This window comes from Anabrus simplex, chromosome 3 (genome assembly GCF_040414725.1).
Source record: "Anabrus simplex isolate iqAnaSimp1 chromosome 3, ASM4041472v1, whole genome shotgun sequence".
Classification (NCBI taxonomy): Eukaryota; Metazoa; Arthropoda; class Insecta; order Orthoptera; family Tettigoniidae; genus Anabrus; species Anabrus simplex.
The window spans coordinates 25,699,941-25,723,884 of NC_090267.1; the positions used below are offsets into that span (position 1 = coordinate 25,699,941).

A 23,944-nucleotide genomic window follows, 5' to 3' on the forward strand; every position below is an offset into this window, starting at 1 on the left:
TATGTACAATTCAGATGTAGGGTACGCATAAGGTGGGTCATCAACAACCGAACTATCAGCAATTACCAGGCAATCAACACACAATATCAACACTTACACCGGGATAGAAAATGACCAGGAGAAACACCGGAGACTAACTAGCCTGAAATCACATAGTCCTACTACAAGCTCCCATATGCAGGTAGAGGATCGGTGACAGCAATACCGACTGTACAAGGAGAATAATCCCATACTTATTCTTCTACATCACAGAACGATAAGTTACGATACCAATGACACTAATCCAGGAAGGCTCCAATTTTTTTTTTTAATGCGCTAGACAGGCAGGTTAATCGAAATGAAAATTAAGATCGTAGGATTAACAAGATGACTTCAGAAGAACGGTTTATGGCAGAGAATATAAGAAGTTGAACCAAAAACAAGACGACAGTCACCAAGATACCAATTAGCTAATAATCATTTCCAAAAGAGTTGTAGGTGCATAGATTAGTTCAATTTAAATCCCACTCGACACCAAGAAATCACATCAAAGGTCAAGTCCAACCTTCTCTTGATGTCCATCGAAAACTCCCCCAAACTAGATTACCACAACAACAATCCAACACCACTCTAATGATTACCAGTGCCGATGTGTCAGCCACAATGGTAAAGGACATACAAATCCTCGTCAGCATCCCACAAATCACAGAGTGCCCACCCAATATCATTACAACAACCGCAATAACCACCATCATGACTTCAGAGGAACACAGTTACCTCTCAACGAAACCATAATGCCACCCCAACATAATTCCCAAAATCAAACCCATAATTCCAAACTTCACCGATACACAAGGATCAGAAACCATACCATAAGGTCAAAAGGATGTACACTCCTTAGGTCATGAATCCTATATCACCCAAACCAAAATCTCACAATAACCCATGAAGCCGACGAATGCCAGTTCTCTAACATGACTCTACAACTCTACACCAAATCAGTACAGCAAAATAGGTTTAAATTTCCCTAAAACCCACAGCAGAAAGAAAACAGTAATGTACAGCCAGGATACTCGACCGCAATTCAAAATAAGGCCACCCGATTACAACTTGCATAGGCTCAGAAATAACGCTACAAGATATAACGGACCACCTACCTTAGTAGTTCACATGCCTAACCAAATTAAAGAACAGCAACAAGGGGTTCATTAAATAAACGCGATGTATACAGAGAACCAAATTCCTTCAAAGAAAAACGTGAAGTTCATTTACCCAAAAAAAAAAGAAATCCATTTTTCCCCAGAAACCAAGAATTAAGATACAGTAAGAGCACAAGGCTCATGCACACAGCAACCAGTAACTCTTCTCCAGCTCCGGGCGACAGGATTTCACCCAATTAACTTCACTCGGATAAAGGCAGAGTATCCAATACCCTCAACACCTTTCCTCAAGTTTTCATAACAAAACCTTTAAGACCCATAGCTCAGAGAAACACACTTTTCTTATTATCACCGCAAGTAAGAACCCAGACAAGGAAATATCTCGAGATTACAAGATACATCAGAAATTTTACTGTACTACGTTATGGAACGCAAACACTCAACATAGGTAATTAAAATCATAGAATTTTTCTAATAGACACTATATCAATACCAATATCACCAAAAAGAAATTTTTTTAACACAGAAGGTTCTCTTATAGACATCCATCCTGCACCCTGCTGAATCATACTACCAAGGCCACATTACCAAAACTGGGAACCACCTCAATTCTCAATTTTCAATCTGCAACCACAACAGGTCCCAATTAAATTCACACCGATCATACTTAACGATGATAATAACATTATTTTAAACTTCCATCTATTGATCACTGAGTATTAACTTCACAGATATTCCCTACTTAAACATGATGAAACATCAAATACAGTCTTTCTTACATTTGTCCACTTCAACAAGATTCATACTTACCAAGGATGAAAATTATCAAGATACACACGCCCCAATACATAACTTCCCAACCTCCATATGGACAGCACAATTTCCGCACTTCCATTACCCATTTTAATCAAACAATAACCCGATTCATTATTACCAACCACCAATAAGATTTAGAACTCAACCAACCCCCCACAATATATCAAGTCGCTTTCACTTGGGATAAATGAACTCTCCGAATCCTTTTTGCCACAGGATCACTGACAAGCATAGATACAGGGCTCAAAAACTGCAATATCGTACAAGGTCCCTGAAATCTAGGAGCTAATTTTGAAGTAAATTTATTTATAGCCTTGCTGACAGGATAACATTTTACGAAGACTTGGTCTCCAACACTTAGCTTGGTGGGTTTTCGGCCTTTGTCATAGTTCTTTCGTACCTTTTCATACGACACAGCCAACCTCGTTTTGGCCTCATCCCACACCTTTCGCACATCGCGAGGAGTAGAGACTTCAGGAAGCAGTTCCTCAATTCGAAGGAGATTAGATAGAGGAGAAAATGGAACAAAACTCAACATTAATTCCGTAGGAGTTTTGCCATGAGACTCATGAACAGCAGTATTAAATGCATATGACAACCAATGAAGACAGGTGTCCCACTTGGTATGATTCGAGTGGTGGTAAGCTATGAGAGCAGATTTTAAATTTCTATTCATTCTCTCGGAATATGAGGAATTGGGATAATATGGAGTAGTGGTCACATGGGAGATGCACAAATCAAACAAGTACTTCCTGAATAAATGACTAGTAAAGCCAGCAGCATTGTCAGATACAAGAAACTTAGGAGTTCCAAAGGAGGCAAAAATAGAATTTAAACAAGAAATAGTGGACTGCGAATTGGTTGATCTAGTCGGGAAGATCCAGCAAAACCTGGTAAACCCATCAATGCACACCAATGCATGAGTATTTCCTCGACTGGAACGTGGAAAGGGTCCAACATAATCGATAAACAATCGTTCCATAGCTCTGGAAGCTTGAGTCGATGACAACAACCCCGCACGTTTGTTTAGATTAGGTTTACTAATAGCGCAACTTTTACAAGACTTAACCATGGATGTGATATCCCGATCCATGTTTTTCCAAATAAAGAACTCCCTTATTTTTGACCTAGTTTTGAAGTTTCCCAAGTGTCCACCAACAGGACTATCATGGTAATACTGAAATATGACAGGAATTAAAACCTTGGGGACAACGATCTTTATCCTTTTATCATAACGAGATTGACAACAGAGTACCCCTTTCAGCAAGGAATAAGGTTTGATAATTTTACCAGAATTAATCTTTTCCAGAATTTCCTTTAACTGAGGATCATCGTTTTGATGCAGAGCAATATCTTGATACAACACTGGAAGATTAGTCAAGATAGAATTCACATTTACCGAACCAATTTGAGGTACACTCTTCGCTTCCAAGTTTTCAAAACCATCCTCCTCATCAAACATACGACTAAGCCCATCGGCGATTACATTTTCCGTTCCACGAATGTGCCGAACATTAAATTTAAAAGCAGAAATTCTCAGCGCCCACCTAGTTAGTCTTCCAGTTCTTTTGGGTCTTTTCAGAACCCAGGAAAGAGCTTCATTGTCTGTCTCTAAATCAAAATTAACATGCTCCACATAAACACGGAATTTCTCCAACGAAAATAGTACCGCTAAACACTCTAATTCATAGACAGAATATTTCCTTTCCAGCGGGGAGAGAGCTCTAGATGCGTAAGCGATAGGACGTCTACCCATTTCCGACTCTTGCAATAAGACGCCTGCAATAGCCTTCCCTGAGGCATCAGTCTGGATAATGAATCTTTTATTAAAATCAGGAATAGCAAGTATAGGGGCATTACTGAGAGCTCTCTTCAAGGTTTCAAAGGCTCTTTGTTGAGGGTCTTCCCACACAAATTTGACATTCTTTCTACGTAAGGAATTCAAAGGGGCAGCAATTTCAGCATAATTCGGAACGAATTTTCTAAAGAAATTAGTCATGCCAATGAATCTGGCAATCCCTTTTACATCTTTAGGTGGTTTAAAATCGTGAATAGCTTGAGTACGGGCATGATCAATTGAAATACCCTGTGACGATACTATATGTCCCAAGAAGGAGATTTGAGATTTGGCAAAATTGGTCTTGGAAAGCTTGACAGTTAAACCTGCTTTCTTCAATCTTTCAACTACCTCCTGTACATGCTTGAGATGATCTTCGAAATTTGCAGAATATACAACAAGATCGTCAAGATAATGAATAACGTACTTAAATTTCACATCCCCAAACACAGAATCCAGTAATCGAGTTAACACAGCCGCTCCCGTCGACAGCCCAAAAGGTATAACCGTGTATTCATACAGATTCCAGTCAGTGGCAAAAGCAGTGAGAGGAATAGATTCCTCATCAAGAGGTATTTGGTTGTATGCCTGATTCAAATCAAAGGTCGAAAAATAATTAGCACCATGGAACCAAGAGAAGCAAGTATGCAAATCCGGTAGGGGCACAGACTGCATGACGATCTTACGGTTTAACTCTCTATAATCCGTCACTGGCCTGAACCCTCCAGATGACTTGGGCACCAGAAACATCGGAGACGAGTACGGAGAGATAGAAGGTCGAATAACACCATCCTGAAGCATCTTATCGATGATTTTCTTTAATTCAACCATCTTAGGTGGTGATAACCTATAGGGCGGAGATCTAACAGGAATCTTGTCCGTAATATCAATGTGGTATTTAAGCACATTAGTCAATCCCAATTTATCAGTGAAAACTTCAGGATACCTAGCACAAAGATCACGAATTTTACGAGCTTGATCGAGAGGCAGGTGATCAAGATCTAATTTATTACCTTCGCCTTCCTCAACATCCTCATCCAATGCACAAGCAGAATACCTTTGTAACACTACATCTTCATAAAATTTGAAAATTCTATTAGGACAAAATTTGAAACTAAAGTTCCTATCTTGTAAATTCAAAATCATTCCAACCTTGCCCATAAAATCCGTCCCTAAAATTACTTGATAAGATAAATCAGAAGCCACGAGACAATCTGTCTTCCAAGTAAACTCGGCAATTCTAATTTTGACAGATATACAACCTAGAATTCTTAATCTGCCTCCATTAGCAGTCACACAATTAAGTTTAGAAGTCCTAATTTCAGGTAATTTGCAACAAACCTTCATCCTCGAATACCAAGTCTCACTCATAAGTGACACAGCACTACCGGAATCTATCAATCCCAATGCAGGTTCGTTATTCACTTCAATACAAATGGTCGAGGTTTTAGAAACAACATTACTAGAAATACCTAACATTCCCGGAAAAGAACACTCATTATTCACATGACCTTCAACCAACCAGCTCTCATCATCTGCATTGGGCATACCACATGGTCATTGAAAATTCCTATTGTTTACCTTAGGGCACTGCCTTTTCATATGTGACTTAGATCCGCAAACATAACAACTACCATTTTGTCTACGACACAATGTATCTTTACTTCTCTCGGAAGGGCAATTATTCCTCAGGTGATCTCTAGATCCACAAGCGTAACATTTTTTGAAGGAAGAAGAAGGCACAGGATGAGCGGAGACATTGTTAGACCGAAAAGAAACACAGGGAGGGGGATACCTAGTGTGCCGGGACTCATCTCCATGTTTTACATCCTCGGCAAATGTACAAGCTTGCTCGAGTTCTGCAAAACTACTCGGGCACTTAGTCAAGGATAAAAAGGACCGATATTGAGGAGTAATGCCTTTGATTATACGACCTACCATCTCTTCTTCCGGTACCATGATTTTAAAAACCTCGCAATAAAATTTCAAATCCAAGACATAGGCTAATAGATTTTCATGCAAGAACTGCGTTCTATAACAATGTTTTGGAACCAGACTTTGTAACGCAAGGGACGGAATAAATCTTGCCAAGATTAACTCGTGAAATTCATTTACACTTAAATTACTGCTAATAGCCTTAGAAATTTCTCTTTTAAGTACACCTTGACAGTTGGGAAATAATACTCTAAAAATTCCCAGAGCATCCATGCAATACACATTAGCTGACTCAGATAATTCTACTAGAAACCGCAGGAATCTGATGGTTTCGTCAATGGAATCTACAGAAAAGGTCATTACATTTTTGAAAAGATCCTTAATAGAATTGGGAGCCGAACATGACCTAATCAACAAATTCTCAACCGCAGGACTAAGTCCGCAGCAATGAGATGAGGATGGATTATTGACGGTCTGAGGAGTAATTAACTCATTAGTGGCACCAAGGTTGTTACCTTCATTAGTTTCAATCTCATCACTTAATGATAACTGACCAACCTTCTTCATGTTAATCATAAAATCGAGTTCAACCGAAACATTAATTACTGAAGTTAACAACGAAGTGCATTGAGACATCAATTCACCTTCAGGTCCAAGAGAAATCAAATCTTGCACCCTGTTAATAAGGTGATTGGTACGAGCTTTTAATCTTTTCAATTGGTAATCTGATGGATTACACTCTTTTAACTGTTTTATAAACACTAATAATTCGTTAATAGAACTGGACATTGCATGCACTGACTTACCCAAGTCGATGCTCATGTTACCTGGATCTACAGGGGAATCAAGGGAGGCTAGAAGCAAGGTAACATCGCCTTCCATAGAACCAGTGGACACTAAACCCCGAATATCGAGCTCATACAACAGCTCACCCTTCCTCAGCATTCTTGGCAACAACACAGCACGTGCACTCATATTGATATGAAACAGAAAACACCAAGGTTAGCACTCAATATAATCCTGTCTTTCCCTTCACAAGTTTAATTAACTAGTCTCAATTGACTTATTATTTCAGTCAAGGTGATATCAATGGCCTGACGAAATAGCCAACAGTCACAAGAAACAAGAAAGAAAAATATGCTTTCACAAGATATCAGAACGTAGCAGTACAAAAAACCACGCAATCTGATACCAAACACACTCTCACAACGTAAGTAAAGGTGAAGAGTGTTAGCACGACCAGGGATAAATAAATAAATTAAAGGAAATACTTACAATTATCCCAATTAAAAGGCCGTCGCTGATTGAGGAAGCACTGGACACAAGAGGCCTAGCGAATCAACTAAAAATTAGCTTAACTAATTGACTGAAATAATAATTCCTTGATTCATTTAAAAAAATCTTTAATAATACCAAAACATTTATAATTTACCGACCTCAAAATTAATTTTTTTTGAATTGTTTTAAAAGATACGATAAATACTGAATTCTATTTAGATCAATTAAAAGAATAACCCAGTAGAAGGTAAAATCCTTATATTAATAATTGCTGAATGAAAACAGAAGACCTCTTTAGAATAATAAATGAACGAGGTTCAATTGAAAATTAAATAATTAAATCCACCATTATAGAATGGATAATGAAAACCTATCTAATAGACTATCTCGGTTTTCGGAGGTTGCGTGAAAACAGTAAGGATCAACCAAACACACTATATCACCGAACGAAGAAATAATTCAGGAACATGCAAAAAATCACAGAAGTAGGATAAAATAATTCAATATTCCCCAGAGACGATAACTAAAATCGAAGGAGTAAGTCAAATACAGCAGAAAAGATCCAATGCACGCAACTATTTCCAATACAGATGAACGTCAATACTACAATAATCCGCAGATTCTCAAATGTCAGTTTCAACACAGCAACGCCCCCCATTGCGTTTGCATTCTATTACACAGGACAACCGCCATGATTAAAATGAGAACACGATGTACCGAGTAAGTCAATAGATCAGCTTTCATTTAAAGCACAAGTTTACTTTTAACAGCCCGAAATGGTTTGAAAAATATTTTAAATAATAAATATTTAATTATGTTTGAAAACAGGAAGGAAATAAAACCAGGCTTTTAAGGTTATACAATAAATTCGTACATCATCTTGTCGGAGCTCCTTGAACATAATCATTCCTTTCGTGCACGAAAGCTAATATAACTGAATGGTGAAGCCCAAAAATTAACATATAATTATCTTCTTAAATTAAATTGAAACCTCAAATATTTTCACATTACAAGTTAACGACAATGACCTGTTTTCGACTCTAAAAATTTTTTTTTTTTTTTACCCACAAATAATCCGAACATCACCTTTAGAAATTCTCACATATCGTAGACTTAAGTGCTCAGCATCTTAGCACAACAAAATAACAGGATAGTTCCTCAGTTAAAACAGTCATGACATCCAATGAAGCTACTTACGAGGTCGGTGTTTTCAAAAATTAAATCGTTTCAAAAAACAAACCACATCTTTGGCGCTTATGCCAGATGGAGAATCCATCAACCGGGATCAAATATCCGCACCATCTTCCCTTCTTGTAGGATAATTTGTATCTTTAAGACACAACCAGCAAAGATTAGCTCAACGCGTCTTCCAGTTTAAAAGGCAAGAAGTAGAACAACTGCACACGCTGATTGTTAGAGCACGGTTCATGGCCAAGCAAGCTTATCTTCTTGGCGCCCAGATAGCAGCACAACTACTCACTTCGAATGGTAAGTACTAAATCCACCACTAGATGGCTCACCATCAGCAATTTAATGAAAGCTCATACAGTTACGATATTCAACACTCGGAGATGCAGACAAATGATGTGAAGGCATGAATGTAATAGAGACAACATAGTACCATGACGAGTAGTTATTCAAACTCCATTACAATGTCCAGGATTAGATGGGTTGGTTTCATTTTTTTTTTTTCCTGAGTGTATCGCCGAACAGGTTTTCGGCTCTTTCCTCAGGGCACGGTATGTATAGTCACTGGACTTTCAGTTAGGAATCAAAACTGCTCCTTCTTAAGTAACACAAATTTAGTATTTTAATATTATTGTATACGATTATGTTATCAAGACTAGAACAGATGTTGCACCTTACATACTGGTACATAAAGCCATGGGAGGTTTCGGGATTGCCTATTACCATTTTGGTCCTAATATAAGACTGGGAATTTCACGTTTTTGTGTTAAAATGTTATTAAAACCTCGGTCGTTTTATTTGCGCACGTTACATTTAAAAACTTTGTATCATTTCGCACTCGTACCGACTTGTACAGCGAGCGTGCTTTCCAGCTAAACTCAAGGTCACGAATAATCGTAATTTCGGAAGTGTTAATGATTGCGATTAGTGACGGGCAGAATGGAATATAATCCATTCAATAACTTGAGGATCCATACTTACATTCGAAACCATATTCTCGAATTCAGACATAACCTTTTAAAGTCAATGTAGGCCTAATTTACGCGGTACAAGATTTCCATAAACTGGCTACGAACGGTAGTATGCCCACAACCAAATTACAATGGAAGATTTAAAAAGGGGGGATTTCGCCATCATGTTGGGCGCTTGTGTATCTAATGTGCTTTATTTTATTAGATTAGAGGATTAAAAACTACTTGTGGTCGATTGTTGTTAGGATTGGCGTTACGGGTATTAGATTTTTCGAAAATCAAAGCTGATCGAAGTTGCTGAACTGAAAGAAGTTTTCAGAGGAAACTGACGAAGTTTCCCCGGTAAAACTGAATGTAAAGTTTCAAGATTTTTAAGTCGCGTACTGGTAATTAATGTTTGAAACCGGCCCCACGGTCTAACTTGCCTGCCTCTCACCCGGAGGGCCCGGGTTCGATTCCCGGCCAGGTCAGGCATTTTTACCTGGATATGAGGTCTGGTTCCAGGTTCACTCATTCTACGATTACCTTTCACTGAGGAGATATTTAATGGTGAGATGGCAACCTAGGTCTAGAGAGCCAGGAATAACGGCCGAGAGGATTCGTCACACTGATCATGCGTCACCTCGTAATCTGCAGGCCTTCGGACCGAGCAGTGGTCGCTTGGTAGGCGGAAGACTGTAGTTTGGTTTGGTTTAGGAGTGTTTGTAAGCTTATAAGTATACATATTTCATTTTTGTTATGTTTAGCCAAATTGTTGATGGTTCATTCATTCCCGGATTTTTCGTTTTCCCGTGTTGTACGTTTTTATTCCGAGGTCCCTCCAAAAACGGAGAATCGAATCGTGGTTCCATTGTATTTACATTACATGTTTCTGTGGTGGTCGGTAGTGTGGTATATAGATGAATAGAAGTGTATTCAGAAAAATATGAACACTCAGTACCCGAGCCAGAGGAATTAAATAATAATAATAATAATAATAATAATAATAATAATAATAATAATCAAAATTAACCTTCAACCTATTAGGTTGTGTTCCATACGTATAGTATATGTTGAAGAGATGTTACAGAACAAAAATGGCCAACCGGACACCTATGAGATACGAACCCACGATCTCCCTATTTTGTGTCAGTTGCTCTACAAATTGAGCTATAGTGGTCTAGGTCATGTTTGTTCTGTTGGAAAGGATCTAAGCTACAGATCTGGCACTGCTGCCATCACACTGTAGAGTGCATACAAGTCGCCCGTTGTGGACCAAGTCGATTAATATTGAATTTTCATGTCCGCATTGTAATCTAAATTAACTTTCAATCTATTAGGTCATGTTCCATACATATTCAATAATAATTCTGTTAAATTAATTTTCCCACTCCCACTGTATGTTGTGGTCAGGGAAGTAAGTGGAAACAAAAGCAATCGATACTTTTGCAGTCTAGTATTGAGATACATGTTTGGCGTTGTTAAATCGCCCCCAACAAATATGGAACTGCAACATATGATCGGAGTTGAATATACCACCCACGCATTCATTGTCAGGTTCATGTAAACCCTGTTAGGTCCGATGTTGGACTCGGTCTGACATTGCTAATGCACATTACAGGTCCTACGTCAAACCTGGTGTGACCTAACTTTCCCGTATATTGAAGGACAAACTTTACCTTGTGTACAGCATAATGGTTCCTCTCTTCTGTGTTGACAACTGCACTTCATTTGTTTTGTTGTAGAACTGTAATTTCTGGAAACACATCATCTATGAAATAATGTTTACATTTTTTTAGCAATATAACGTCTACTGGCCATTGCATGCATAGTGACATTATTAACGAGCAGATTATCATGTTGATTGCCGGCCCCGCAGTGTAGGGGTAGCGTGCCCGCCTCTTACCCAGAGGCCCCGGGTTTTATTCCCGGCCAGGTCAGGGATTTTTACCCGGATCTGAAGGCTGGTTCGAGGTCCACTCAGCCTACGTTATTACAATTGAACTATCTGATGGTGAGATGGCGGCCCTGGTCTAGAAAGCCAAGAATAACGGCCGAGAGGATCCGTCGTGCTGACAGCAAGACACCTCATAATCTGCAGGCCTTTGGGCTGAGCAGCAGTTGCTTTGTAGGCTATGGCCCCTTGGAGCTGTTGTGCCATGAGTTCTTTTATCATGTTGATTGTTTTTTCATCGGGAAGCTGCATCATTGGTTCCTGAGTACAAGGCAACAAAGGATTGCGTCATATATTCAGACAGGAAAATGAAGGATGGTAGAAGGAAGATTTCATTTTTCTGGGGAATCTGTGCAAGGAATCTAGGACTCCAGGCCAGCAAGCGATTCCAAAAGTACCATATGATGTAATGTTAACACTACAGCTGTTGTTAACTGATCGACAATATAAAATTGGGTACTATTTCACTTTCAAAGTGTTAATTGTAAATAAAATGTATTTACAAAAATACACAGATATTTAATTTCTGACTTGCCTCAAATGTAACTTAAAAGCTTTTAAGTTACATTGCACACACAAGTTCACTATAAATATTGCACTATAACATACCTGTAAAAGAAAAAAGATACAGTATTTAATATCTGTGTATTTTTTTCTTATTTGCCTGATTTTAAATTGGACATGCAAGTGATGCAAGTATGCAAGTGGAAACATAACTGGACACCAAAGAGTTATGTTTTCTTTTGTCAAGTTGGTTGTATGTTGCTCTAGTTATCAATGCATTGTTGAATAAAAAAGAAAGAAACTCTGTAATAAGTCAGAATAATATTGCTGTATTGATGTCTCTGTGTATAGGCGATGACAATCCGTGATCAGAATAATCAGCTCTCAGCTTGTCAGAGAGATGTAACCAGGTTGGAGGTGAATCGACGTAATAAGAAAGAGCAGCTTGAGAGTCGAGAACGAGAGCTTAAAGGTAAGTACGGTAGTTGGTTGGTTACATTACCAAATTTATTTACTTATTTTCATTTCTAAAACCACCCTCCACATTGTATAGGAATGTGTGGATTATTGACATTAATATTGTATAATGATTGTCTTTATTTTTATTATGGTGTACTTTTTGTTTTTCATGTTTAGTCTTGATATATTTCTCCTTCTTATCCAATCCTGTGCTAATTCCATCAGCACTGTGCTGCCTCCTAAATCTGTTTCTTATATTCATGACATGACTTACCTCAAATGTAACTTAAGTTACATTGCACACACAAGTTCGGTATAAATATTGCACTGTAACATACCTGTAAAAGAAAAAAGACCCCATCATTAAACAAGGAATAAAATTACACACTATTTATTACTTAAATAATAATGTGGGTTTTTTTTTTTTTTTTTTTTTACAGGTATGTTATATGGTGAAACCTCGTTAGTACGTTTCTCATTAACACGTTTTCCTGCTTAGCATGTCGTAAATTCAAAGTCCTAATTCTCTTTTAAATCTATATAAAAATACCTCACTTATTGCGCCATGAATTTTCGCGATTACCGCTTAGTACAATAACATTTTTCCTAGCCCTAAAAATGTTGTCGTCCCTTGTGAGAGAAACATGATTTCCAACTTGGTTAAAAGCGGTCCCCACAGTTGCATGATTACTTCTGATATTTTTATTGGACCCCGTGCACATGTTTTTAAATTTGTTGTCTGGTGTTTTTAACTCCTTTCAGTGCACAATGTTGTTATTTTATTTGTACTGCTGTAGTGGCTTTCACAGTTAAAGTTGTAAGTTCCAGTTACAAAGAGTACCGAGCTCTGCCAATCTGGCACAAGAGAGAGCCGAGGGCTCAAGAAAATGTGCGCAAATCTATACACATATTTGTATGAGATTATCAGAGCTGCAGTACAGCCCGTAGTACCCGCTACAAAGTGGAATCGTTGTTGGTCTTATTGACAGGCGCTGCCAGAAAAGACAGGTCCACCTAGTATGAATTGAACAAATAATCTTAAGATCCCTGCCAAAGACCAAGCAACACATCAATGGGAATGATGTTCATACAAGACTGTATCAAGTGTCTAGGATGTTCCTTCTCAATTAAGCAGCAGCCTAAAACTAAGAAACAGCCTAATATTGTACTCTTGTAATTACATAAGATCCGAAGTCAAGACGCTTACAGTTTCATTCACCACAATGTTCTTGACAAGTCTATATATCTCCACCAGTGTTTGACAACACATTTCAACAGTAGTTACATCAAGAACATGAAAATGAAATATGTGGGTCAAATAAGCCCCAGTGTCAATATCTTCTTTTCTCAAGACTTATAATAGAGAAGGTCCATTTTAATTTTGAACATATTTTTAAGTTAAATAAAATAGAACTGGCAAGTTTTAACTGTGTAAAAACACCGTTAATTTATATTTTCATTCACAACAATCTTGACCAGCCTACAATTAACAATCAGTTTTAAATCTCCACTTGTGGTTGACAACATATTCTGACATTAGTTAGTGTACGTCAAGAACATGAAATGATATAGGTGAGTCAACTGAACTCCGGTATGTAATATCCTCTTTACCCAAGACTTATGATAGAGGAAGAAGATCCATTTTAGTTTTGGACATATTTTCAAGTTAGATAGAATAGGACCAACAAGTTTTAATGTGTTAAAACACCATTAATTTATGTTACCCACAGTTATGTTTTGTTCACATTTTTAAAATTATTAACCTGGCATGTTAATCTTAAGAGATTTTAACGTTTGTATATTATACTATATATGGTTAGAAAGGTCCCAAACCTTGACCTAAGGGTTGTCTACAGGCTGAAGATGCCCAAATAATGGGTGAGACATGTACCTGACCTGATAAGTATACATAAATTCATGTAGATTCAAACCACATTAAACGTGGAAAGTATTGAATAGGTGGTTTTATTAAATTATCCTTGAGATTCTATGCCTTACGTCATCTACAATACAGAACAATAATGAGAGTTGTTACTTGTAATACTTGTAAAGCCACTAGCAAAGAAAAAGAAAAAACTAATAACCGGTGGTCGCTATTGAGGTTCTCACTTGGAACCTTGACATCAGTCACAAGTCTACTTCTTTCTTTATCTGTAATGACATAGTCATTGACCATCTTGCTCTTTCCATCCCAGCTGTAACTGGTAATCTTGTGACTGACTCTCTTGTTGAACCAACTGTTTTTTACTACCAAACAGTTTCTTATACAGAGGTCTAGGAATTCCTTCTCCCATAGCCATGTGGTCCCATCACCTTCTCATAGCCATGCCTGTCTGTCCCGAGCTGTGCATTGAGGTCCCCGATGATGACTGCCCTCTCTTCACTGATGATCTCTTCTAGGTCTTCGAGAAATTTGTTCTTTTCATCTTGATTGCAGCCCGTCTGAGGGGCATGCACTTGCACCAGTGTCAGCTTCTCTTTCCCAAGGTGAACTGTTGCCTTTATTATCCTCTCATTGATGTACTAGATCTCCTTTTAAGTCCATCTAACTCTTTAGACAATATCAGTCCTACTCCATTTCTCATCTCTCTGTTTTTACAATTCCAGTAGAGGGTATAGTTTTTCCTCAACTCTTTCTTCCCTTTACCTTTCCGTTTAGTTTCACTCAGTTCTAGTATTGATATTTTCCTTCTCTCCATGATGTCCACTAACTCTTCACATTTCCCAGTCAAACTCAGTACATTGATTGTTCCTATTCAAGTGTGTTGTCTGCTCCGGGGTTGTTGTACAATCGCAAGGCTTTGCCTGTCATCGGGCTGTAAGCCATCATACCTGGCCTGGGTCTGCGGATGCTGTTGTCTACTCTGAGTTCTTTGTTTGCATCCGAGGCTTGTATAACTGTTGAAAGCTATTGCAGTTACTCTCCAACTGACTTGCTAGGCCTGACGTTAGAGAAGATTTTCTGTCAGGGTTATCTCCCTTAGCTTTTAGCTGTCCCCTGCCACATCTGCAAGGCAGCAGCTTCCAGTTGAATTTATGTGTCATTTCCTACACAATGGCTTCAACAAGCCCCCTAAGGGTGAACTCCTCTGCCCATAGTCATTACTTCTCCCTTAGTTTCTCAGGTTTGGTAACAGCCGCCCAACCCTCGGCCAGACAGTCGCAGGTAGTACCGTCTACTGTCGCATACGGTAGCAGGATGTACCTGACCTACCAGCAGATTATGCCAGTAAATTTGGTTGCCTATGTTATGTAATAAAACTAAGACAAACCACAACTGCTTTTTAAAACAAATCTTTTGTTGTTAGATTTACTTTAGAGCTTTTTGAATTATCTTTGTCCTTATCCCACACTTTGCTTAACGATCTGTCACAGTGGCCCACCAATGAATTTTGAAATCTGCCGTCTTGATTAAGCAGAAACAAGCTAGTAGAGGGTGAGACGAAATTGATGTAGAAAAATTGAGATTGCTGAAAAGAACTATTTGAAAACGGCAGTATATAATGATACGGAGATTGTACTTATCATTTTTTAGTTTAATGTTTATCTCATTGTTGCCTGTAACAATGCTGATTTCTCATCGTGTTTATCCTGTTGCTGTATATGTTCCTATCTTCCTGTATATGTTCTTTTCCAATACATGAGAAGAACAATGAGAGTAACAATGATGCCCGACATTTGGTCAATCATTTTAAGACCACAGCAACAGGCTGAGAATCCTGTATTGTAATAATATGAAGTATGAGAAATGGCAGTGGACCAATTTTTATTTTATCTTTTATCTTGATCCTTTCAGAGTTTCAAGACCAAGTGTATGATCAATGTGGGCAGAGGGATCTGGAGGATGTAATTGCAGACTTGGCTGACAGAATTCAGGAACTGAGGGTCTGTATACACCAAAGTCACTGTATCCCTGCAGTATTCCTATCTCTGTGATGGTAATGCTTATGTTTAACTTCCACAGGACCAGAAAGGTACCTTGACATCACAGGAACATCTTTTTCGACGTTATGTGCAGAAATTGCAGGAGCAAGACCCATGTTGTCCTCTATGCCATCGGAACTTCAACAACACTGATGAGGCAGCAGAACTTATCAGTGAAGTGAGTTAATGAAGTTTAGTTTTTCATTCGAGGGTAATTTCTACCATGGATCATTGTGTTCATGATACCAATATAGTTGGTCCATTAAACATTTTTTTCCAGCTAACTCATTCCTGGTTGCCAGCATTTTGCCCCAGTGTGCTAAGTTGGGCTCATTAGTTGGTAAATAGCACTCCTACCAAGACGCATGGCTAGTGCATACTGTGGAGGCCAATGCGTAGGCTACTTGGAACCACCGGCAGTGCCAATGCACTCTGAGAGACTTTGTCTCATTTTCTAAAATTGATGCCTGCCTGGCATTCACTTCCCACTCCTTGCCCTTTCCTGTTCCATAATCACCATAAGACTTCTGTCGATGCAATTATTGTAAAATAAAAATAACCATAAATTACACAACAAACAGTCCATGAAAACAAGGTTAGAAGAAATTATATTCAAACGTTTCATGGTACTGAGGGAAAAATAATTAATTACAAATACATCTTGTTCTTTTCTTAATCTGTTTACCCTCCAGGGTCGGTTTTTCCCTCAGACTCAGCGAGGGATCCCACCTCGCTCAAGGGCAGTGTCCTGGAGCTTGAGACTTTGGGTCGGGGGATACAACTGGAGAGAAGGACCAGTACCTCGGTCATGCAACCTCACCTTCTGTGCTGAACAGGGGCCTTGTGGGTGGGGGGGAGATAGGAAGGCACATGGAAAGAAGCAGCCGTGGCCTTAAGTTAGGTACCATCCCGGCATTTGCCTGGAGAAGACGTGGGAAACCACGGAAAACCACTTCAAGGATTGCTGAGGTGGGAATCTAACCCACCTCTACTCAGTTGACCTCCTGAGGCTGAGTGGACCCCGTTCCAGCCCTTGTACCGCTTTTCAAATTCCGTGACAGAGCCGGGAATCGAACCCGGGCCTCCGAGGGTGGCAACTAATCACGCTAACCACTACACCTCAGAGGCGGACTGTAATAAAATACATGTCAGTTAAAAATTACTGAACTTAGTAGTTACAATCGAAGGCATAGGAATTCATATGAAATGCAGCATTACTTAATTATAACTTCGACATTGGATTAATATGCTGTAGAAATAGCGAATGTATGAATGCAACTATGTTCTAAAATGTGCTGAAATATGCATTTAAGGATGCACTTATTTTCATGCTGTAAGACTGCTGCAGGTAAAGCATTCCAATCATCAGTTCCCTGTTTTCAATTGTGATATTTTCCATAATTTGTTTTCTGCAACTTCACTTTCTGGTAAAACAGGACTTATTAAAGAGTTTAATGTATTTTGTTGTTTCTTCTCGTTGCCTCTAGGATGTCTGATTTGCAGAGACATTGTACTTGTTTATCTGTATTAATATTTTCCTGTTCTAATCTCTTTAGCTAAACAATGAGGTACGCAATGTTCCTGCTCGCTTACGTGCCAATAATGAGAAGTTGGAGCGTCTCGTAAAAGAGTACGACAACCTCCTTCAGCTTCGTCCAACAAACAAGCAAATTGTCAACATGAAAGAAGAAATCATTCCTAAACTGAAGTTAGTATATAGTTCTAAAACAGTCAGCTTTGTTTGTTTAATTATTCATTCATTTTTACTAAGTCACTTGTTCTTGTGAAAACATTGGGACAACAGACAGTGACCCAAGCCTTCAAGTTTCGATACATAGTCACCTGGATGTGAAATATTGTTAAAAATCCACATTTTATTTTGTCACTTCTTTGCATAGAGTACCGTAAGCTTTCTTGAATCAAAAAAATATATACTGTATTTCTCCAAATCCAAGACGTCTTTTCTCAGAATCTCATTGGAAAAATCAAGGGTGGTCTTGCATTCGCGACCTAACAGTAATGAACACCACTGGCAGCTACCACGGTAACCAAGCTGCTTCTTTTCACCCACTGTACACGCATGCACACAAAGCTCATTGACAATCACCATCCACCTCTTTATTATACATCTCTAGCTGCGGCAACCGGTTATACAGTGCCTCTGTGTAACACCACTGGTTCTTGGGAAATAGTGAAAAGATAATGACATTCTATTAGACTTAAAAAACGTTTCTCAGGTCCGCAGAATGGCATCAAAACATGCGAGCCTTTGAATTCCTAGAAAGGCCACGACTACTCGGTGGCAGAATTATAACATGGTCTACTCTACCTGAATAAGAACATTAAAATAAGAATAATAGTTAACACCACCTTTCCAATACTTATCTTTCCTTATATTTAGGAAATAAACATTACAACAGGCATTGGTTGTAAGATGGGACATGTTTCGCTTAACTGTTGTAAGCATCATCAGCCAAAATAAATCTTAGCCTAAAATTAGGTCAGGGCCCCGAACCTAGTGTCCTTAAATGATGTCCAGTGATGTCCAATATGGTCTACAATGAGATTTTATTACTCTACCTGACTCTTAGTAAAATTAAGTTTTATAGACAGCGGGAATATTTTTGTGATGGATCATCGTATTGTAAAGATATATGGAATAGGTATTGCCGGCAAATTTTCAACGGGTTCTCATTGATATTATGATGCCAGTTTTAGGTTACTGGTTGTTAAACATGCAGAAATGAAGAATAATTGTGCAGTCACAAGAAAATACGCCTAACTAAAGCCAATATTCGGTGTTAACGTGAAGACAAAGATAACTTTAAAAAATGCATTCAGTGGCCCGCAACAAGGACGCTTTAAAGAAGCCGAAGGTGAAATTGTGAGGTATGTACGCAAAAAATGCAAAGGCGGAATGACCGTACCACGGCGCAATAAACTCCTTCATTGACTTTCAACACACGTCTTTATTAGGCAAGCGAGACATGCCTGTAGCGGCAGCCAGTTTTATCTGACGCTGAGTAAAAGTAACAGTTTTATAGACAGCAGGAATAATTTCCTGATGGATCATCGTATTGTAGAGACGCATGAAATAAGTATTGCGGGCAAATTCTCAACAGGTTTCCTTTGATGTTATGATGCCAATTTTAAGTTAATGGTTATTAAACCGACAGAAATCAAGAATAATTGTGCAAAAAAAAAAAAAAAAAATAACTAAAGTCATTGTTCGGCATTGGCGTGAAGACAGAGATAGTCTAAAAATGCATACGTACAAGAAAGACATTCATATGATTTTACAAAGCTCTTTTTTTTTAGCCTGATTTAATTTTTTGAAGGAAAAAGTGGGGGTCATCTTGGATTCGAAGAAATACAGTAATATGCACGTGACTGGTGTCGGAATAATTGAATACTTTTAATAAGTGAATAACCTCCATCTGATTATGTAGATAATTGAATAAATAATCAAATAAAGTAATCGAATAAGTTTCAAATATCATTCAGTTGTATCGCATAGAATATTCGGATGCGTCACGATTCAATTTTTCGGTTTAATTGTGCCGAATGGATAATCAATTGAAGTAAGCTAAAAAGATGAACTCTTACGAAAATTGAACTACGCATTTTTACGAACGTATCTCCAAATGTTGAAACTAAACGAGTGAATTAACTGTCTTAATATCACTTTTCATTTTATTATTTTGAAAGCATTCACTATTCAATTGCCTCATTCATTTGAATTCAGTTACGAATGAATAATCTATACCAATAAATAAAATTGAAGTCTCTGTTTGTAATGTCAAAATAACAGCATTTTACTAAGTGCATATGAAAGTACACTATATATGGTACTTATAACTATAATAATAATAATAATGCAGGATGGATGGCGTACAAGAAAACTCCAAGTAGGGCCAGCGAGTATCTCAGGGTAATCATCGTAGTATTTCAATGTGTGTCCAAAAAAAAAAGGAAAGGACTCTTAACTAAATATTCATTGACTAAGAAAAACAGTGTTTGACATCTCCATCAAACGAGTCGTCGAGAGACCAGACATATTAAATTAGGCAATATCTAAATCAAATTTATATATTATACTAAGTAGCTATGAATGACATCAAAAATATCTTTTATCATTTATTCATAAAAGGAACATACGATGGACAAAATGTATAAATATGGATTGAGGATCCAAAATTAATCAGTTAGTTCAGTATTACAAACTTCAATCATTCATACATAATTATTATTCGTCGCATGTCTCCTTAATATCAACATTGAAATGGATATCTGCTTCACTTCCTTAGATCATATATTTTAAAAAATTAACAATTGCAAATTTGCATGAGTTAATACCTATTAAATTTAACATTTTATTTTGTTGTCGTATGACACTCCTCATTTTACCGTAAGTCTGTGTTCAATTCTTAGGACAAATGCTTTTCTTATTTATTCAACGTTTCGTAGGATTGGCGGAAAGGATATGATTAGTTTCATATATCAATAGCAATAATATGCTATAACTCATCCAAAACAATAACATTAATTGATTATCCTTGCATTATTCATCAAAGCTTCCGACTTAAATATATCATAAACAGCCAGGTAAACCCTCAACTGAATCAAAATTTCAATGCATGATCTTATATAACTTAACTATGAATGTAGGGAATATAGTGGAACCTCAATTCTCCGTTTTTGGAGGGACCCCGAAAAAAGAAAAGAAAGAAGGACAACACGGAAAAAAGAAAAATCCGGGATCAAATGAACCATCAACAATTTGGCTAAACATCACAAAAATGAAATATGTATACTTATAATCTTACAAACGCCCCTAAATCAAACCAAACTACAGCCCCAATGGGCCTTCCTCCTACCGAGCGATCGCTCTCGGTCCGAAGGCCTGCAGATTACGAGGTGACGCATTGTCAGTGTCGAATCCTCTTGGCCGTTATTCCTGGTGCTCTAGACCGGGGTTGCCATATCACCATTAAATAGCTCGTCAATTAAAGGTAATCGTAGAATGACTGAACCTGGAACCAGCCCTCATATCCAGGTAAAAATGCTTGATCTGACCAGTAATCGAACCTGGGCCCTCTGGCTGAGAGGCAGGCAAGTTAAACAGCGTGGCTGCCTTCAAACGTTAATTACTGGTACGCGGCTTAAAAATCTCGAAACTTTTACATTCACTTTTACCGGGGAAACTTCATCAAATTCCTTTGAAAACTTCTTTCAGTTCAGCTACTTTGATCAGCAAAACTCTTCAAAAAATCTAATACCGGTACCCGTAACGCCAAGCCAAACAAAAATCGACCACAATTAGTTTTTAATTCTCTAATCTAATAAAATAACGCACATTAGATACGAAGGCATCCAACATGATAGCTAAATCCTTTTTTTTTTTTTTTTTTTTTTTTTTTTTTTAATCTTCCATTGTAATTTGGTCACCAGTATACTGTTCCTGGTCAGTTTATGGAAATGTTGTGCCGCGTAAATTAGGCCTAAATCGACTTTTAAAGGTTATGTTGAACTCTAGAAAATGGTTTTGAATTTAAGTATCAATCCTCAAGTTCTCAAATGCATTATATTCAGTTCTGCCCGTCACTAATCACAATCAAATTAGAGAGAGAAAAATATCATTAACACTTCTGAAATTACGATTATTCATGACCTTGACCTCAGATGGAAAGCGCGCTCGCTGTACAAGTCGGTACGATTGCGAAATGATACAAAGTTGTTAAATGTAACATGCACAAATAAAACAACTGCGATTTTTATAACATTTCAACACAAAAACGTGAAATTCCCAGTCTTATATTAGGATGAAAACAGTAGTAGGCTATCCCAAAACATCCCATGGCTTTATGTATGTAAGGTGCAACATCTGTTCTGGTCTCGATAGCATAATCATACACGGTAATATTAAAATACTAAATTTGTGTTACTTGAGAAGGAGCAGTTTCGATTATTGCCTGAAAGCCCAGTGACTATACAGTGCCCTGAGGGAAATGCCGAAAACCTGTTTGACAATACACTCGAAAAAAGTAAATAAATAAACATCTAACCCTGTACATAATGTAGACGTTTTGCAAGTACGAACATTTGACGAAACTCGTTCAGTCTTCAAATAGAGCTGTCGATGCGCTCTGTCTCCTTCCAACTGTTGTGGGCACTTTCTGCTTTGTGATTTCCGAGGATTCTCTAAACAATACTATCCGAATGCGATGCTAAGATGATCCCTTATACAAGTTCACCGCCGATCGCTTTTCCAGTACCGATACAGTACTTCCTCCAATCACCACAATGACGGGACATCAACATCAAGATCCGTAAGTATGCCGTAGCCGTCCTTTCGTAAGATACAGTAAGATATGGTGGAACCTTTTCTTGTCTATACATACTTGAACTATCAATACGGAAATGAAACTAGTAAATCAAGACACGATTATGTTATCGAGACCCAGAACAGATGTTGCACCTTACATACATAAAGCCATGGGAGGTTTTGAGATTGTCTATTATTGTCTTCATCCTAATATGACTGGGAATTTCACGTTTTTGTGTTAAAATGTTTTGAAAACCGCAGTTATTTATTTGCACACGTTACATTTAAAGCCTTGTATCATTTCGCACCCGTACCAACTCGTACAGCGAGCGCGCTTTCCAGCTGAGCTCATGGTCGTGATTATCGTAATTTCAGAAGTGTTAATGATATTTTATCTCTTTCCAGTTTGATTATGATTAGTGACGGGCAGAATTTAATTTAATGCATTTGAGAACTTGAAGATCGATACTTACATTCGAAACCATATTCTCGAGTTCAACATAACCTTGAAAAGCCGATGTGGGCCTAATTTACGTGGTACAAGATTTCCATAAACTGACTACGAACAGTATACCGGTGACCAAATTACAATGGAAGATAAAAAAAGGGGATGTTTTCATCATATTGGGTGCTTTTGTATCTAATATGCTTTATTTTATTAGATCAGAGATAGAGAATTAAAAACTACTTGTGGTCGATCGTTGTTTGGCTTGCTGTTACGGGTACCGTATTAGATTTTTCAAAGAGTTTGGCTCTGGCTGATCAAAGCTGAATTGAAAATAGTTTTTAGAGGAAAGTGACGAAGTTTCCCCGGTAAAACTGAATGTAAAGTTTCGAGATTTTTAAGTCGCATACCGGTATGGTAATTAGTTTGAAGCCAGTCCCGCTGTCTAACTTGCCTGCCTCTCACCCGGAGGGCCCGGGTTTGATTACCGGCCAGGTCAGGCATTTTTACCTCGATATGAGGGCTGGTTCCAGGTTCACTCATTCTACAGTTACCTCTAATTGAGGAGCTATTGAATGGTGAGATGGCGGCCCCAGTCTAGAGAGCCCAGAATAACGGCCGAGAGGATTCGTCACACTGACCATGTGTCACTTCATAATCTGCAGGCCTTCGGACCGAGGGCGGTCGCTTGGTAGGCGGAAGGCCCATTGGGGCTATAGTCTGGTTTGGTTTAGGGGTGTTTGTAAGATTATAAGTATACATTTTTCATTTTTGTGTTCTTTAGCCAAATTGTTGATGGTTCATTCATTCCCGGATTTTCCGTTTTCCCGTGTTGTATGTTTTTTTTTTTCCGTCCAAAAACGGAAAATTGAGGTTCCACTGTACTCCAAAAGTTTGGCAGTATCACCAAAGACTGGCTCACCTGTATGGTAAGGAACCTCCTACAGCATAAAAGATTTTTTGGTTGAATTTCGAACAAAAAGTATGTGGAGACCCCAGAAAAATGGGTTACACGAAGGAACTGCCCATGCACCATCCCTTTCTCAACATCTATACCAATGACCAGCCTCTGCCTGAATGGAAAGCTTCATCTACACAGCTGACTGTACTATTACTGCACAAGCTGGCCAGTTTGAAACTTGAGCCCTGAAAGAACTTGATACCTACTACAGGGAAAATCAGTAGAAACC

General features: G+C 38.2%; 1 protein-coding gene across 1 annotated transcript in view; it reads left to right on the forward strand.

Annotated features, from left to right (window-relative positions):
• Positions 1-23,944, forward strand: part of rad50 (DNA repair protein rad50) — a 266,867-nt gene that overhangs the window by 148,330 nt on the left and 94,593 nt on the right. The window contains exons 14-17 of the mRNA XM_067142492.2: positions 11,953-12,073; positions 15,857-15,945; positions 16,025-16,162; positions 17,541-17,692. Of these exons, the coding sequence (XP_066998593.2) occupies positions 11,953-12,073; positions 15,857-15,945; positions 16,025-16,162; positions 17,541-17,692 (500 nt within the window). The remainder of the gene's footprint in view (positions 1-11,952; positions 12,074-15,856; positions 15,946-16,024; positions 16,163-17,540; positions 17,693-23,944) is intronic.